This window comes from Lynx canadensis, chromosome D4 (genome assembly GCF_007474595.2).
Source record: "Lynx canadensis isolate LIC74 chromosome D4, mLynCan4.pri.v2, whole genome shotgun sequence".
NCBI lineage: Eukaryota > Metazoa > Chordata > Mammalia > Carnivora > Felidae > Lynx > Lynx canadensis.
In genome coordinates this window covers 70,884,762-70,902,286 of record NC_044315.2, presented here as the reverse complement: position 1 = coordinate 70,902,286, position 17,525 = coordinate 70,884,762, and the positions used below count along the sequence as shown (strand labels likewise).

General features: G+C 40.1%; 1 protein-coding gene across 1 annotated transcript in view; it reads left to right on the top strand.

Moving 5' to 3' along the window:
* SVEP1 (sushi, von Willebrand factor type A, EGF and pentraxin domain containing 1) overlaps positions 1-17,525 on the top strand; it is a 196,835-nt gene that overhangs the window by 122,290 nt on the left and 57,020 nt on the right. The window contains 9 exon segments of the mRNA XM_030293777.1: positions 2,031-2,155; positions 3,213-3,336; positions 4,532-4,702; positions 5,693-5,866; positions 6,946-7,065; positions 8,467-8,643; positions 8,870-8,954; positions 9,835-10,026; positions 10,979-11,146. Of these exon segments, the coding sequence (XP_030149637.1) occupies positions 2,031-2,155; positions 3,213-3,336; positions 4,532-4,702; positions 5,693-5,866; positions 6,946-7,065; positions 8,467-8,643; positions 8,870-8,954; positions 9,835-10,026; positions 10,979-11,146 (1,336 nt within the window).

Below are 17,525 nucleotides of genomic sequence, written 5' to 3'. Positions count from 1 at the left end.
GGATGTGATTGGCAAGGATTCAGCGTGGCAGACACTGTTAGAGATTGCTGATATGAAAATTGATACAGCCTTTCTGGGAAGCATTGTAGAAACTTTCATCAAGAACGTTAGAGAAACCCTGTGCATACAACCAACAATTCAACTACCAGGAATCAGATTAAAGGAAATAATCAATGATCTGAATAAGTGCTTATGTATCAATATATTTATCTCAGTGAAACTTTAGCACCAAACTTGGAAACAACTCCAGTATCCAATAAGAAATGGTTAATAATTAATGAAGCAAATTAGGAACTGTTGTACATTCATTAAAACTCATGAAATGAGAGCATGTTGAAGAAGAAAAGCAAGATTCTTTTTTAGCTCAGTGTTGAGCGTCCGGCTCTTGATTTTGGCTCAGGTCATCGTCTGATGGTTCATGAGTTCAAGCCCTGCATCAGGCTCTGTGCTAACAGCTCAGCGCCTGCTTGGGATGCTCTCTCTCTGCCCCTTTCCCACTCACTCTCTCTCTCAAAAGAAATAAATATACATTTATAAGTAAATTAATTAAAAAAGAAGAAAAGCAAGATTTGAACATTGTATATAGTATGATCCTTAGTTGTGTGTATTAAAATCTCTCTCCCACACATACAAATATACTAAAAAAATAATAAAAATAAATCCTAGAAGGAAATACACAAAACTGTTAAATGTTTTTTTCTGGGTTAGTAGAATTCCTTATGCTTTATTTTTCCAAATCTCCTTCTGTGCATGTATTAGTTTTTAATGATTATTGTTATAAGAAAAAGATATAGTTTGGGAAGCCTTGAAAGGGGGTTCTTCACATACTAATTGGCAGGTGAGTAAGATTAGATGGGGAGATTGTTGAAGGAAGGAGCAAGGAGGCCAGGGGTGGAAGCCTGGGTGCATCAGCACCTTAAGAGGCAGGCAGACAAGAGAGGTGAATGAGCAGAAAGGTTCGAGGAGAACCAGGAGAAGATGCTTTCATGTTCACCAAGTGGAATCAGCCTGGCTCCTGGCAGAAAGGGTAGCACACGCGAGGAGGATAAACTGACAAGAATTTAAGGAAGGGACTGTTTTCAAAGGTGTGGTCAGGATTCAGAGAAGCAAAACATGACAGTAAAACATCCATGACTAGCAACAATGGAATGGCACAAGAAGTAAACTCGAAGTGGCAAGGAGTGGGAGTTGTTGCCAGAACTTAGGCAAACCTGTGGTGCCGGAGAGAAATCACCCAGCAGAAACCATGACATTCGATAGAGGAAAACAGCCTCCTCCAACCTTTTGCCTGGGACAAAGGCATCCAGGAAAACTAAACTTTTCTCTCATCCCACTTTCTTGCCTGAGCCGGTCCTTCCATTGGCCAGGGATAAACAGAAGCCAGAGGAACAAGGCAGCCAGGTGGTGCCATCGATAGGTGTCAACCTTTGGGGGCACAAAGCAGAGATGAGAAGGGTGGCAGGTGTCTCTGGAGGAGCGAACACAGACCATCCAGTGCGTCTAGGAAGGACAGTTCAAAAGAATGAAATAAATGTTCAACCGCAACAGATGATACAGTGAAATCACCAGAGGAGAATATTAAAGACTTTCCATTGAGTTTGGTGATTAGGTAGGCCTGGCAAATGTAGAAGTTACCTTGGAATTGGTGATAGAAATGTAAGCACTGTAGGCTTAAGAAGAAAACAAAGAGCAGCTATTGGAAGCTTCTGGTAATTTCCCGGAAGAAAGGAGGAAAAACAGGACTTACTGCTGACACAAAATATTACATGCATATTATGTATATATGTGGTTCTTAATAGTTAAATATTTGTAAATCTAATATTTAAACCTTCTCTGACTATGTTCTAAGTTGCTTTATATAAAATACTGAATTTTTCCTTATTGGTAAAATACACAGTAAATGTAGGTAATTTGACTTTTCAGTAATTTTACCTGATATGTTTATATTGGCAGTGCTTTCATTAATTTGGCATTTCAAGACTAACAGACATTAAGGTCAATTTTCCTTCCTATTTCTCTTGTCTCTTTAGGTGGTGGTGCATTAGTGCTTGGGCAAGAGCAAGACAAAAAAGGAGAGGGATTCAACCCAGCTGAGTCTTTTGTGGGCTCCATAAGCCAGCTGAACCTCTGGGACTATGTCCTGTCTCCACAGCAGGTCAATTCCATTTTCAGTGTATGACAGTAATGAGATACAAAGGTACAAACCTAGTACAACTGTGAACAGACTAATGATGCCATATCTTATTGCAACCTCTGGGTTTTCAAACTTGACCACCGAGATCATTTGATGCTACTACGGTCGTAGACTAGGCCAGGCGGAGGTTATCTACAGTGACTTTCAGCGAATCCCCTTTTCGGTTTCTCGGTGATGTTTTTAAGTTTTATTAGACATGATTATTTTATGATGCCTTGTAATTTCAGGACTGTAGGGACACCCCCTGGTGGTCTAGTGGTCAGGATTCGGCGCTTTCAAAACTGTAGAGAATACTGCTTCAAATTCCTCTGTTGCAGAAATTGAGGGTTGGCACAAGATCATGCATAGAGATTAACAGATGAGCTAGTGGTTAAAGACAGTCTGGAGTCCAAAAGCCTGGGTTCAAATCCCAGTTCTACCACACACGTGTAGTGATTATTTTGAACGTGTTACCCCATCTCTCTGAGCTTCAGTTTTCCATATCTGTGAAAGATGAACAAGCAAGCTTCAGTTTCCTTATCTGTGAAAGATGAGCGAATAGCATAGTACCTAGTAGAGTTTCGGCAGGATAGAACACAACACGGCGTATACAGTCATGGTCTTGTTTGGCACAGAGCAAGGGCTTCATAGATGTCTGCCCTTATTACAGTGGCAGAACTTGCCTAGACCTCAGTTTACCCGCCTGTCAATCAGAGACAGAAAACAGGAGGATGAGGAATGGGGAACCTCTACAACACTTCCACAAACTGTAAAGCTTTACACGAGAAATTCTGTGTGTAGAATTTCAGGATTTCTGGCAACTGACGTATTTGGGAGAAGGAATGATGGGGTGGAGGAGAGAGAGGGAGGGAAGAGGCTTACCTGTTACCCCTGAAATCATACTGTACAAAAGCCTCCTTCCCTTTACCCTCCCCGCTAAAATCTGTGAATGTTTTCAGCAGGACTAAATTAAGACATAATAACTCTGTCACATTGAGGCAAGTAAGGTTGATCTGAAGACGTGTGTTTAAACTTTCAGGTGAAGTCACTGGCAACCTCATGCCCAGAGGAACTCCGTAAAGGAAATGTGTTAGCCTGGGCTGATTTCCTGTCTGGAATTGTGGGGAAAGTGAAGATCGATTCCAAGAGCATATTCTGTTCTGGTTAGAATTTCTTTCTTCTCTAGACTGCCATCCCTTGACCACTCCCGAGACTTTATGGCAAAAGGAGACAATTCCAAATTCCATGCTGGTCAAATAGTATGTGCCTGTCAGTCTGTTGTTTAACTACGAATTCGTCTTCACTCTAACCTTTATCCAAAGGATTCATTTTTTAATTCTTAAATACATGCTGTATAAGAGAGTACGAAATTCATCATGGAGGAAACTTGGACAATGGTAAAAGAAGATGAGGAAAATAGGACGAGAGGAGGGATACAGTTAATTTTTGAAATGCCACCAAAGTCCTGTCCTCCTCTTTGAGATGGGGTACTCTCTTGACTCCACACTTCCTAGCAGCCTACTTTACAAGGAGTAAAGCAACAGACATTATAACCCATACACTGAATAATCAAAGTCTCAATGATTGTAAAATTCAGTGTATGTAAAGAAGTTCCTAAAGATGACCTAGAATTGGGGCACCTGGGTGGCTCAGTTGGTTAAGTGTCCGACTTCAGCTCAGGTCATGATTTCACAGTTTGTGGGTTTGGGCCCCATGTCGGGCACTGTGCTAACCGCTCAGAGCCTGCAGCCTGCTCCAGATTCTGTGCCTCCCTCTCTCTGCCCCTCCCCTGCTCACACACTCTCTCTCTCTCTCTCTCTCAAAAATAAACATTAAAAAAAAGATGTCCTAGAATTTGTGGGTTTTGATAGATTTCATTAATATTCCTAAAATACCACTTCTTCCCTTCAAAAAAAATACTCAGTGGGGAGCCTGGGTAGCTCAGTTGGTTAACGTCCGACTTCTGCTCAGGTCAAGATCTCACCGTCCATGAGTTTGAGCCCCGTGTCAGGCTCTGTGCTGGCAGCTCAGAGCCTGGAGCCTGCTTTGGATTCTGTGTCTCCCTCTCTCTCTGCCCCTCTCCCACTCTCTTTCTCTCTCCCCCCCCCCCCAAAAATAAACATTAAAATTTTTTTTAAAAAAATGTTCAGCTGACCTCTGCTGAAAGAGGAAAAGTGGTTGACTCAAATAGTTTTTTTGAGTAAATTTGCTTGTCAGTGATCTGGTCACGTGTTACCTTGTTTTAGTGTCAGTGGAGTGGCCTTTGGATGCTGCACAACACATGATTTGAAACTCTTGACCTAGCGATGCTGTTACAATGTTGCTGACGAGCTCTGGGCCTCTGTTCTTTGCCCTCAGATTGCCCATCTTTAGAAGGAACGGTACCTCATCTGCGAACTGTATCAACAGACTTAAAGCCAGGCTCCAAAATCAGTCTGTTCTGTGATCCAGGCTTCCAGATGGTCGGGAACCCTGTGCAGTACTGTCTGAATCAAGGACAATGGACACAACCACTCCCCCACTGTGAACGTGAGCTGCCTTTGTTGAAGGCATTTCAGTAGCTCTTGAAAGATGTTGGACCATAAGAAATGTTTCAGGAATGCTGCATAAAAGCCTGGTGCACCACAGTAGCAAATACAGCAAATGTTCATTGAATAGTTCCTTCGTGTAACGAACTGTGCTGGCCACCATGAGGGAAATGGGTGGTGGAAATCCAAAGAGACACCCACCTGTGGCTGTACCCCAGGTGCAGCAGGGAACTGGTTGGGAGGGAAAGACAGATCTGCGACCTGGAGTCCAAAGGGGGACGGGTTATGGCCGGGTGGGAAATAGGAAAAGATCCCTTGAGTTGGGTGCGTCCATTCATTTCTTTATTCAGCAATTTTAAAGCACCTACCATGTGCTAGACACAGGTCTATGTTCTAGGGATGCAGCATTGGAAGAAAGTCTCTTTCATGGAGTTTATACTGGAGTAGGAGAGACAGAAAATAACAAGTATTTTTTAAGTTATAATAAATAAGAAAAACAAGGGCCAGAAGTAAGGACTATGGAGAAAAATGAAGCAAGGCAGGGAAATACAAAGTGAGGGATTGGGTGGAGGCAGACTGCTGTTGTAGGTAGGGTGATCAGCAAAGTTTCTCCATAGCATCTATTCTCACTGACTTACATATTTATCTGTGGCTTGTTTCTCTACTCCCACTAGATAGTAAGCTCCACAGGGCAGGAGTTTATCTCCGGTTCGTTACTGCAACGTTAGCGCCTCTGGCAGTGTCTAGTAGGACCTTCGTGAATATTTCTTCCTAACGAATGAAGTGCGTGCCCACTCTGAGCCAGAGAGCACGCTAGATGCCGAGGGCACGGGCATGTCTACTGCCTGCTCCCCCTCCTAGCAGACTCTCCGTCTATGTTTGTGTGCAATGAAAAAGTCATGCTTAACTGAACTACTAGTTTAATATAAACAAAATGTCCTTTGAGCATGTTTCTCCTAACGTAGTTCTGTTCTTCCTGGTCACGTGGCAGGCATTAGCTGTGGGGTGCCACCCCCTTTGGAGAATGGCTTTTATTCAGCCGAGGACTTCCATGCTGGCAGCACAGTGACCTACCAGTGCAACAACGGCTACTATTTGTTGGGTGATTCGAGGATGTTCTGTACAGATAATGGGAGCTGGAATGGCATTTCACCATCATGCCTTGGTGAGATAAATCTTGGCAAGTACTGTGTGCGTTTATTCCAGCTCCATGAGAGACAGTCACCCCAAATCCCTGAGGCTCTCTTGTGACATTCCTTTGTTAACTTCATCTCATCCCAAGACACCCTGGACAAGCCATAGTGACCAAGCAGCTGTCCCTAGAGGTGCCAAAAATGTTTTAAATTGTTACCAGGCTCAACATCAAGACTATTTTTATCTCTCTGTTCTTCTACTTACCCACCTACAAACTGGGGAAATAGGTTTTTTTACTGTATGTAATTAACATACAGTGCAATATTGGTTTCAGGAGTAGAATTCGTGATTCATCACTTACATACAACACCCAGTGCTCATCCCAACAAGTGCCCTCCTTAGTACCCATCACCCATCTAGCCCACCCCCTACCCACCTCCCTCCATCAACCCGTAGTTTGTTCTCTATCATTAAGTGTCTCTTGGGGTTTGTTTCCCTCTCTTCTCTTTTTCCCCCTTCCCATATACCCATCATTTTTGTTTCTTAAATTCCGTATATGAGTGAAATAATATGGTATTTGTCTTTCTCTGATTGACTTATTTCACTTAGCATACTGCATTCTAGCTCCGTCCATGTCATTGCAAATGGCAAGATTTCATTCTGATGGCTGAGTGATATCCCATTGTATATATAAACCACTTCTTCTTTATCCATTTATCAGTTGATAGACATTTGGGCCTTCTCCAGTTTGACTGTTGTTGATAATGCTGCTATCAATGTTGAGGTGCATGTACCCCTTCAAATCTGTATTTTTGTATCCTCTGGGTAAATACCTAATAGTGCAATTGCTGGATTGTAGAGTAGTTCGGAAATCGTAGCTTTGATTGCGTAACTGCAATGTGATCATTATTACTATATTTAAATTTTATGAAAATATATACAGTGTTATATGTTGATTTAAATATAAAAAATATAAAAATATATATTTTATATATAAAATATGTTTATATATAATTATATATATAAAATTTATATATAAAATATAAAAAAATGCTTAATACATAAGAAAAATCAATCAACTTCACTACCTGTAAGCTGTCTTCATTTTAGATGTCGATGAATGTGCAGTTGGGTCAGATTGTAGTGAGTATGCTTCCTGCCTGAATACAAATGGATCCTACATTTGCTCCTGTATCCCACCCTACACAGGAGATGGCAAAAACTGTGCAGGTAACTAGTACGTGTGTAATTGGGAAGATTATTAATTTTTTATTTTTTTTTAAAAACACAACACTATTTTCAAGTTCAAAGGACAGGTGGAGAAGATAAACCATCTTTAAAAAGACACATAAGTAACGACTAAAGGAGCTTTACCTTAGCACTGTGCTATGCCCAGCTTCCCAGTCTCTGAAAAACAAAAGCCAACTATATCACCAGAATATTGAAGCAATATCTGCATAGTATGAGAAGAATAGAGGGGATTTAGAACTATAATCTGGCCTCTAAAGCCTCAATCGGAGCAAAGAAGATACGTTGCCATCAGTATCTTTCCTCTGCCTCAGCCACACAGAATTATATTGTTGAAAAAAAGGGACATCTTGCCTTATCACATCTCTGTATTTTGTGGTAACTTTGATAAAACGAGCCCATCCCTCAACTCACTGATGTCTTTCTGCATTTATTGAGAGAAAGCAACTCCCAGAAAATAGTAAAATAGGAAGTGAAGAGGAATTCTCAAAATCAAGTCTTATAATGGCGTTTACTTTCTCAGAGGCTTTAAAGTCCTTGACTTACATAGCCATAATGACCTTTAGAAAGATTGAATCAATATATCTTCCCCTTTTGAGAATTTGAGTATTATATTTACTCCTATCCAACTCTAGCCCCAAATATCCCTTTAACTTATTTCTCTCCCTAGAAGAGGTGACCAACCTCAAATTTGTACGTAGGAGGGGTCTCTGATCCATAGCCTGTTTGGAAAGGGAGTTTGAGAACTTTCCTCAAATATGCTTAGGTATTGCCTTTACATCAATTTGAGAGAAAGTCAGTTGCGCTTAAAAAGTAGGTATGAGGTTGGGCGAGGTAGGAGGAGCTAACGTTCTTCTAATAAATGCCCTGGTACCACCGCTACTTCCCCAACAAACAACTCCCTTTGCAGCCAGATCAATTTTGTATATTTTTGTTAGTCGTTGATGTTCCAAAATATTGTTGTTTAAATGCCTATTAAATATATGTTCTGTGGGTTTGCCTAGGTGGCTCAGTTGGTTGAGCGTCCACCTCTTGATTACGGCTCAGGTCATGATTCCAGGGTTGTGGGATCAAGCCCCACATTGGGCTCCGTGTGGGGCCTGCTTAAGAATCTTTCTCTCTCCCTCTGCCCCTCCCCCATTCGCTTATTAGCTCTCTCTCTTTCTCTTTCTTTCTGTCTCTCTCTCTCTGAAAAAACAAAAACAAAAACGTTCTGGTCTAATGTTCGGCATATCCCACACCTCCATGCATCTCCCTTGAAAAGTTTTTTTCCAAAAAATTTAACTGGTACTTTAATGGTAGTGAAACTCTTTTGCTGTGAGACCTTGCATGGTTGTGTGAACACCACTTATTTCCCCACAAAAACTTGTTCTTCCTTTCAAGAACCTATAAAATGTAAGGCTCCGGGAGATCCAGAAAATGGCCACTCTTATGGTGAGACTTACACAGTGGGCGCCGAAGTCACATTCTCGTGTGAGGAAGGATATCAGCTGATGGGAGTGACCAAAATCACATGTCTGGGGTCTGGAGAATGGAGTCATCTGATACCATATTGTGAAGGTATGTGTAGTAAATTCACCATGTTCGTGGCATTGGGCAGCACTAGAGATTTAAAGTGTAGAAATGTCACGTGTTAAGTGTATCAATATTCTTCGTATTTAAAGCCTAACTATTAGGTTCATCTTTAAACGTGACAAGATAACCTAGAGCTGCCCTGGAGCTTTTAGAGATTTTTGTACACACTAGCAAAGAAAAACAGTACCTTCTTTGTTTTTCCACCTTTAAGCTGTTTCCTGTGGTGTACCAGCTATTCCAGAAAACGGAGGCTTTGATGGCTCAGCATTTACCTATGGCAGTAAAGTAACATATCAGTAAGTGCGTAAGATTAAAACTACATTGTAGGGGGCACCTGGGTGGCTCAATCAGTTGAGTGTCCGACTTCGGCCCAGGTCTTGATCTTGCAGTTCATGAGTTCGAGCCCTGTGTCAGACTCTGTGCTGACAGCTCAGAGCCTGGAGACTGCTTCAGATTCTGTGTCATCTCCTCTCTGCCCCTCCCGTGCTTATGCTCTGTCTCACTCTCTCTCTCTCTCTCAAAACTAAATAAACACTAAAAAATTTTCTTTAAACTACATTGTATACATTGTTGACGACATGCTGGCTTTGATATAATGCTGAAAGAAAGGGAGAAGAAGAATCCCAGAGGATGTTTTTGAATTAATATGGAATTAATTTATGTCTAGTATGAAGAAATCTAATTTAATAACCTAATGGGTAGTCCTATCTAGAATCCTTAAATTCCTCGACCAGTCACCTATTCTCGTCCCCAGCATCTCCTTGAGGTGTTCTGAGAATGGATGTCATAGAGGAAGGCCATGCAAGCTGATGAATATTCTTGGTTATAAGCTGGAGTTTTGTCTCCAGACCCAATATCTCAGGCACTTGTGCTAAACCGGACCATTCTCAAATTAGGAATTGTCTGTTTGCAGCTACTAATCCATGGCACAAACTGGAGGCAAGCCAAATTCTTTATTTTTCTACTTATCACTCAGCAGGGTCCCTGGGGGAAGATGTACAATATTCAACCTTAAAAAAAAAATAATTTCAAAGCATTATTTCAGTAGGAAAAAAAAAGAACTCCTCCAATAAATCGTAAAGTGTAAATCCTCAATATTTTTAAAGGTTCTGGTGCTCATAAAATGATGCAAAATAAAGCAAAGTATATTCAGTAATTTTCCTTTATCTTCTTTAGGTGTAATAAAGGATATACTCTGGATGGTGCTAGAGAATCATCCTGTCTTGCTAGCGGTTCTTGGAGTCATTCTCTTCCTGTCTGTGAACTGGTCAAGTGTTCTAGCCCCGAAAACATAAATAATGGGAAATATATTTTGAGCGGGCTTACCTACCTTTCTACTGCGTCATATTCGTGTGAGAGTGGATACAGGTAAAGTCCGTAGACACCAGCCAAGCTGCCTATAATACCCTGTTACTCGTTATTCACTCAGTAGATTTCATTTGTATATGACTAGCTGACTTTAAATACAAATTTCTAAATGTAAAAGATCGTCTCAAATTTGTATGCTTCCTGAAGACTAGTTTATAGTGCTAGGAATGCCTAGAAAAATATTCCACCTAACTTTGACTCTGGGAGCTCTAGGTCAGTTACTATAAGCATTCAGTCATTAAACATAAAAGCAAAAAGCGTTTGCAAAGCAAAACACAGTATCTGGATGGGGGGGGCGGGTGGTGGGTGGTAAATAACTTACCATGCTTATACTCAACATTGCATGGAATGTTCCAAAAAACATGTCAAGGTAAGGGCCTGGGTTCTTAATACTGTAAGAGGTTGGTTTGATTAATGGTGTGGGAGGGGATGTATGTGCGTATGTTCAAACAGAAGGGACAATAGAGAGAGGTTGTAGTCATAAACTTGGCCAACAGGATCTGAAGTGAAACATATCCAGTGACCAGAAAGTAGAATGATACAGACAGTCAGAATCAGGTTGGCAAGCAAAGGTGGGTAAGCCACGCCCTTGAGATGTAAGGTTTGTAAATCAAAGGAAGACCAGAGGTCAGAGTCGTGAGCAACGCACGTTCAGGTGCCCAGGCTCATGCCCGTTGACTTCAGTTACCATGACTTCCTGAGTGTCTGCCTCAGTTCCTGCTGGATCCCAACCAGCCCATTAACCCCTTCTCATCCCGGTAACCTATTTGTGAGGTCTGGGGTGCCCTACGCCACCACCAGTGAGCACATTTTATTTTGCAGCTGAGACCCTAAGCCCGTTCATTATTATAAACACCCTGGAGCCTGCTCGGGTTTCCCCTGCTTTTATGTAATCCTCTCCATAGCAGTGAATAATAGCCAATGAAAGAGGTGGCATCATTCTTTCCTGTAGCTTACAGGGCCCTTCTGTCATTGAATGCTCGGCATCAGGCAGCTGGGACAGAGCGCCACCTACCTGCCATCTTGTCGTCTGTGGAGAGCCGCCGGCAATCAAAGATGCTGTCATCACTGGGAGCAACTTCACTTTTGGGAACACTGTCACTTACACTTGCAAAGAAGGGTGAGTAACCCTATGAGGGAAAGAAACACTGGGAGCCTCGAGGGAGCGGACGCACCCCCAACTGTGGAGATGGGCTCCATTGGACACTAAATTAAATTTCTTGGCAGCCAAAGCCACAGAGAGTTTTATGCTCTTGTTTCCTGACAGCAGAAAGGGAGCATATTCTCCTGTGGGAACAGTGTTTTCCTGGAATTAGAGTAATTTATCAAATTAGGCCTTGAATAATGGATATTGGGCAGTGCAGTGGAAAATATCTTTCTACCTTTCTTAGAGATGAGAAAAACACATTTAAATAGGCAGTTGCATATTTATCTTCTGCAAACCTGAAGGCAAGACTTTAAGTCACAACATAAAGGTGACATGTCCACAGGGACAAAAGATAATAGAGTTCAGGTTTTTATATTTTTAATGATCTCGTATCATTCAGAGATAAATTTTGAAAAACGAGGAAGCAGGTTACAAAGAGCTTTCACACTCACTGTTTCATATGATCCTCCCAAAACTGTGGAAGTGCAGAGAAAGGGGGGGCTCACTCTGGGAGGGTGGTCTGCTTAAGATCTCAGGCAGGCAACAAGCAAGTGAAGGAGAATCCTGGCTCCTCTGACGTGCATTTCATTGCTTGCTTCCCCCCTTGCTTCTTCAAGAAATATTTTCACCATTAATAGTGCTTTCACGCTCCAGATTTACAGCAGGTGTTTTTCACACAGTTGGAAGCAGCAACAGCAGAAGAGTTGCTGCTTTCTGGATTTGCATCTCAGCTCTGTCATTTACTGTGTGGCTTTGGGGAAAAGCTCTGGGCTTCAATTGTCCTGCATAAAAATAATCTCATTAAAGGCTCACACTTCTTATGGATACTGTGAGGAATAAAATGGTATCATGCCTAGCCTAATCAGAAAAAAACAAAAAACAAAAAAGGGTCACCTGGATGGTTCAGCTGGTTAGGCATCCGACTTGGGCTCAGGTCATGATCTGTCTGTGGGTTCGAGCCCCATGTCAGGCTCTGTGCTGACAGCTCAGAACCTGGAGCCTGCTTCAGATTCTGTGTCTCCCTCTCTCTGCCCTTCCCCTGCTCACACTCTGTCTGTCTCTCTCAAAATAAAAAATAAACATTAAAAAAATTTCAATTAAAAGAAAAAAAGAAAAAAAACTTAATTCAACAGACCTTGCCATTATTATGACTGGAGCACAAATGACAGTGAAGTTTCTATTCTACCATAGAAGCTGAAGTTCATTTCACCTGGGTTGAAGACAGTCCCGGGAATACAGGACTGCCAGCAGGTGGCGACAATATTTTTTTTGCAAAAAGTTCCTGAGAGTCAAACACTTGAATAGCCGATAGAGATCCCAAACCTGGACACCTTCTTAAGTAAAAAATGTATTTTAAAAAATTACCCAAAAATAGGGATGCCTGGGTGGCTCACTCAGTTAAGCGCCGGACTTTAGCTCAGGTCATGATCTCACAGTTCGTGGGTTTGAGCCCTACATTGGGCTCTGTGCTGACAGCTCAGAGCCTGGAGACTGCTTTGAATTCTGCCTCTCTTTCTCTCTCTCTCTGTCTCTCTTTCTCTCTCTCTGCCCCTCCTCCATTCACGCTCTGTCTCTGTCTCTCTAAAAAATAATAAATAAACATCAAAAAAAATTTAATTACCCAAAGGTAAATGGTAGTAGTTACTGTATTTCTTCCCAGAATTTTGTCTACAAATATTTTTCAATATTAAAGATCACTCTATAGATGCAAATTAACATTTTTCTTCTTTTCTTTACGAATAATTCACCTAAAATATGTCACAAGAGTTCTGAGTCTGCCTAATGTTAAGTCTATATATTATACAAAAGGATTTTATTAAAAGTACTATAGGCAGTAATAAAAATTACAACAAATCCATACATTCATAGAGGGTTTACATTCCTCAGAGGACTTTCACATGAATTATCTCATGTGCCCCCTTCTACAACAATGAAAGTTTGGCAGAATAAATAGTATTCCAGTTTTATAGTTAAAACATGAAGGTATTGGGCCACATTATCTTACATATTCCTCCTGGTTTAGGCAAGTGGACACTCTGTGGGAGATTTCATCCCGTTGAAAAGATGGAAACCGAATCTACCCACCTAAATCGCATAGCTGTTAGAAGGCCTGAGAACAGTTTTAAGAAAGTGCTTTAAACATGCATGAAGTGCTATGTGTAAAAATGGCTGTTTTATTTTCTCTGTCACCATTATTGCTGTATACAGTGATAACATTTTAATAATTTAGGGGGCAACTATCTTAAATAGTTAATCAAATTAATAGAAAGTACCTGCAGTCACAAATCACTGCCCATCTACATTTTGTTCTAAACGAAAAACATCAAAAACTATTAAGAGATAGTTTTCATTTTTTTTCTGAAAGCAAAAGTGTAGGCAGAGGAAGAACATTGATGCCCCTTTGCATACCCTAACTCCTCTTTGGGATGCTACAGGGAGGGCCAGATAGAAAGAAAGCCTTTGTACTCCTCTTTTGTCTGGCCAAATGGCCAATGAGACATTTGAAATATACAGAAAACCACAAAAAGTCATTAATCTCTATTTAAAGTTACTGGGCATCCATTCTTGAGAGACAAGTACATATTAACTTTTTTGCCATAGTTATAATAGCTTTCTTTTCATGAAAGAAATACAGTATGAAGTAAAAATAATACAGTAAAGTACCTCAAATGTAACGAGAAGCCGTCCTCGTCACTTTCCCATTCTCCCCGAAGTAACAAATGTTCATTTTCCCCTTATTCCATATGTATGTTTACTCCATAAACAATGTTCTATTGATTTATGTCTTTCAATTTCTGAATATGATTCTTAGTACTCTTAAGTGTCTTTTTGAAGCTTGAATTTTGCTTACCACGTGTTTTACACTCTTCTCTATTGATACGTGTAAATTAACAGAATTCATCTTGACTACTATAAGGTATTCCCTTGGAAGAATGAACTATCTGTAGGTCACCCGTTTCTCTACTGGTAGAAGGTTAATTTGTTTCCACTTCATTTGCTGATGTAACCGTTCTGAAGTAAATATCAGATGCACATGTTTCTTGGTACATATGAGTGAGACTGTTTCTGGCTCAGACACCAAGAATTAGTGTTGTGTCATGAAATATGCATATTTTAAACCTTAGGAGATATTATTTGATATCTATCAGTTGTTTATATTTGTGTGTGTGTGTGTGTGTGTGTGTGTGTGTTTGTCAAATTTAAGGAATCATCCCTACCCTGAGGTCATACTGAATATCTTTGCCTTTCTTCTGAACAACTCAAAGATCTTGGAAAGCATGAATAACTTCTGTCTCCCCTCTCATCTTAAACGTCTTATCACTATATTTTATTTCCCTTTTTTTACAACTTTCCAAATTAGTAATTTTTTAATATAGTCAGTGCTTATTTAGGTTTACTCACATTTATTAATCTCTTCATCACCATTGCTTTTTGCATCCCATTCCTTAATTCTGGGTTTAATATTTCTACTTCCTAAAGTATATCCTTTACGTTTTTTTTTTTTCACCAAACATATGTTCTACAATCTTTGTCTAAAAATAATATTACTTTACCTTTGCTCTTGAATTACAGTTTAGCTGGGTATACGAGTCTACACTAATAGTTTTCTTCCTTAGACATTTTTGAAAATATTATTCCATTGCCTTATGGCTGCTAATGTTGCTATTGAGGATTCCATCATCAGTCTGCTTGGGGTTCTTAACCAGGGGCAGTGTTGCCCACCAGGAACATTTGGCAACGTCTGGAGACTTTTTTGGTTGTCACAGTTGAGGGGAAGGTGCTCCTAGCTCTCATGGATAGAGTCTAGGGATGCTGCTAAACAGCCTATGATGCATAGACCAGCAGCCCACAACCCAGACGTGTCCAGCCCAAAATGTCACTAGTGCGGAGATCGAGAAATTCTGAATGAATTGTTGTTCCACTATAAGTAATATCTTTCCCCTTTGGCTTTTTTATTTTTAATATGTCTTTGTTGTTTTAGTATTTCCTTATGATATGACTAAAAATGTGTTATATTGTCATTCATCTTGTTCAGGACTCATTGTACTTCTTACCTCTGAAAATTCACATCTTTCACCAATTTCGGAATATTCTCAGCTATTTTAACTTCAAATATTCCCTCCTCTTCACTTTCACTTTTCTCTGTTTCTTTAAGCCTTATGTATTGGACCTTTTCTTTCTCTCCCCGTGTTTATTAGTCTGTCACATTTTCCATCTGTTTATAAACTTGGGCTGTAATTTGGGTAATTTTCTCACATATATCATCTAGTTTACAGTTTCTACTATCTGTAATCTGCTTTTAAATGAGTCCATCAATTTTTTTAAAAATGTACTTTATATATTTTTGCTTCTAGAATTTATATTTGTTTATTTTTCAAGTATTTCATCTTGAATATCTTTTAAATATCTTTTCTTTTTAAATATCTTTTCCTTTTTTGATAGGATTTTGTCTTTTTGTCCTTAATTATTTCAACATACTTATTTCATATAATTTTTTAATGTTAGAACTTTTTTTACTGTCTCAATTTGTTGGTACTCTAATCTCGCTGTTTGTTCTGCCTGCTGACTGATTCATGATGAAAACAATGATCATGTATGTTTTGTAATTTCATATTGTGTCCTTAGAGTAAGCAAAACTTGTTTTATCCCTGACAATCCCTTATGGTTTAAGTATGTGGATTATTTTTTCTATCAGGAACCCAGGGGATATCACCAGATAAGAACCCAATTTTACATTAATTTACAAATTTGAAGGCTTTCCATATAAAGTAAATAGTATAAATTCTAACATCAAATCCACGTGAGATGAGACCCAGGGACTACTACCTTAGCAGGGACTTTTTATTTACCCACCTAGGGCCTCAACAAATACAGAGATCTCACTTTTCCTCTCACTGGGCTTCTAGGTGGAATTTTTCTAGTGAATGTCCTTTCAATGAATGTCCTTGTAGGACAAAGACCCATGTCCGATACTTGGCTGCTCCCCTGTTTCAACTCCAAAGTTATATTTCCTACCGCCTCTTCTTCCCTTCCCTGTCCAATCCATGGCAATTGCAGCATCCAGTCACAGGCTTACTTCTCTGTTAGTTCCCTCCTTATTTCTGGCATGTGCATAATAACTTTTGTTATATTCCGTCAAATATGGTAGAGGGAAGGTTTCAGACTGTGGCATGGCCAGAAGTAGAAGTTCTGTCTGTGCACTCCTTTTCTGTTTCTTCCCCCAAGGAATTGATTGGCATAGGCCAGCATGCACTGTGTCTTCCAGGATGGCATCACTGTGTTCAAGTGATGGCTTATGTGCGATGGGCCTGTTTGGCGGTCTCTTTCTGCTTCCCAAGATACTGTTGGCTTGATATGAGGATTAGAGCCTCTTTCTTTCTCCAGCTGCCTCAACTCCCACTGCCCTGCACACTGTGTGAGCCACCCAGGCCTGCTTAGTGAGTCCACATACACACATTCTTGCTTCAAGTCTCAGCATTGTTTCTTCTCATATTGGCGTTGTCCTTTGTACAGACCTTTCCTTGAAATAAGGGGGAATGAACCGCTCTCAACTCTAGATGGAAGAGCCGATACTTTAGGAGACAGGAGTGGTAAGATGAGTGTCAGGGAAAGAAAGAAGCAGGAAGTGGATTTCTGCCTCCTGCCCTAAAATTGGTCTTTAAAATTCACCTTTTATCAAAATACTGGGCTGGAAGTGTTCAGCTGTCTGCCCAAGTTAATAAAATGGTAACTTGTCTCTCATTTTCCTTTTCATCCTTATGTGTCTGTTCTTTTGATAAGAAGCTCAGAGGGAGAGAAGAGTCATTGATATCCTAAAATCCTAATAGAATGTTTCCCTTTGGTTCGTCTTTAATTATATAGATTTTTAAATTCAATTACTGAATATACTAAGATAAAAATTTTGATCATTTTTAATTGGAAACAGAATTAACTGCTGATGGAAATTTATACTTTCTACCGTTCTTATTAAATTGCGGCTCTTTACATATCTAGTATGCTGCTATTTTAAGGCTCTTTTAAGGTTCTTCTTTTAAAAAGAGAAGAGCTAACAATCCACTGGGGAGCTCTCTCATAAAGCTTCACACATGCTCCCTTAGTAGGCTTCCACTCAGTGTGTGAATCAAATCACTGAAAATTGCATCTGAAGACTACTCTGCCCATTTTCAAAGAATTTTTCAACATTCTTCCAGAAAGATGCTAATGAATTACAGCAAATGCATCCTGGAGTATTCCCTTCTATGACATCACTGTAATACCAGTGGGTCATTTTTCCTTGGAATTACAGAGTAAAACAATTTGTTATATAATACGTAGGCCCTGATTTTTAAATGAGGGTCTGTAATAGTGTCCC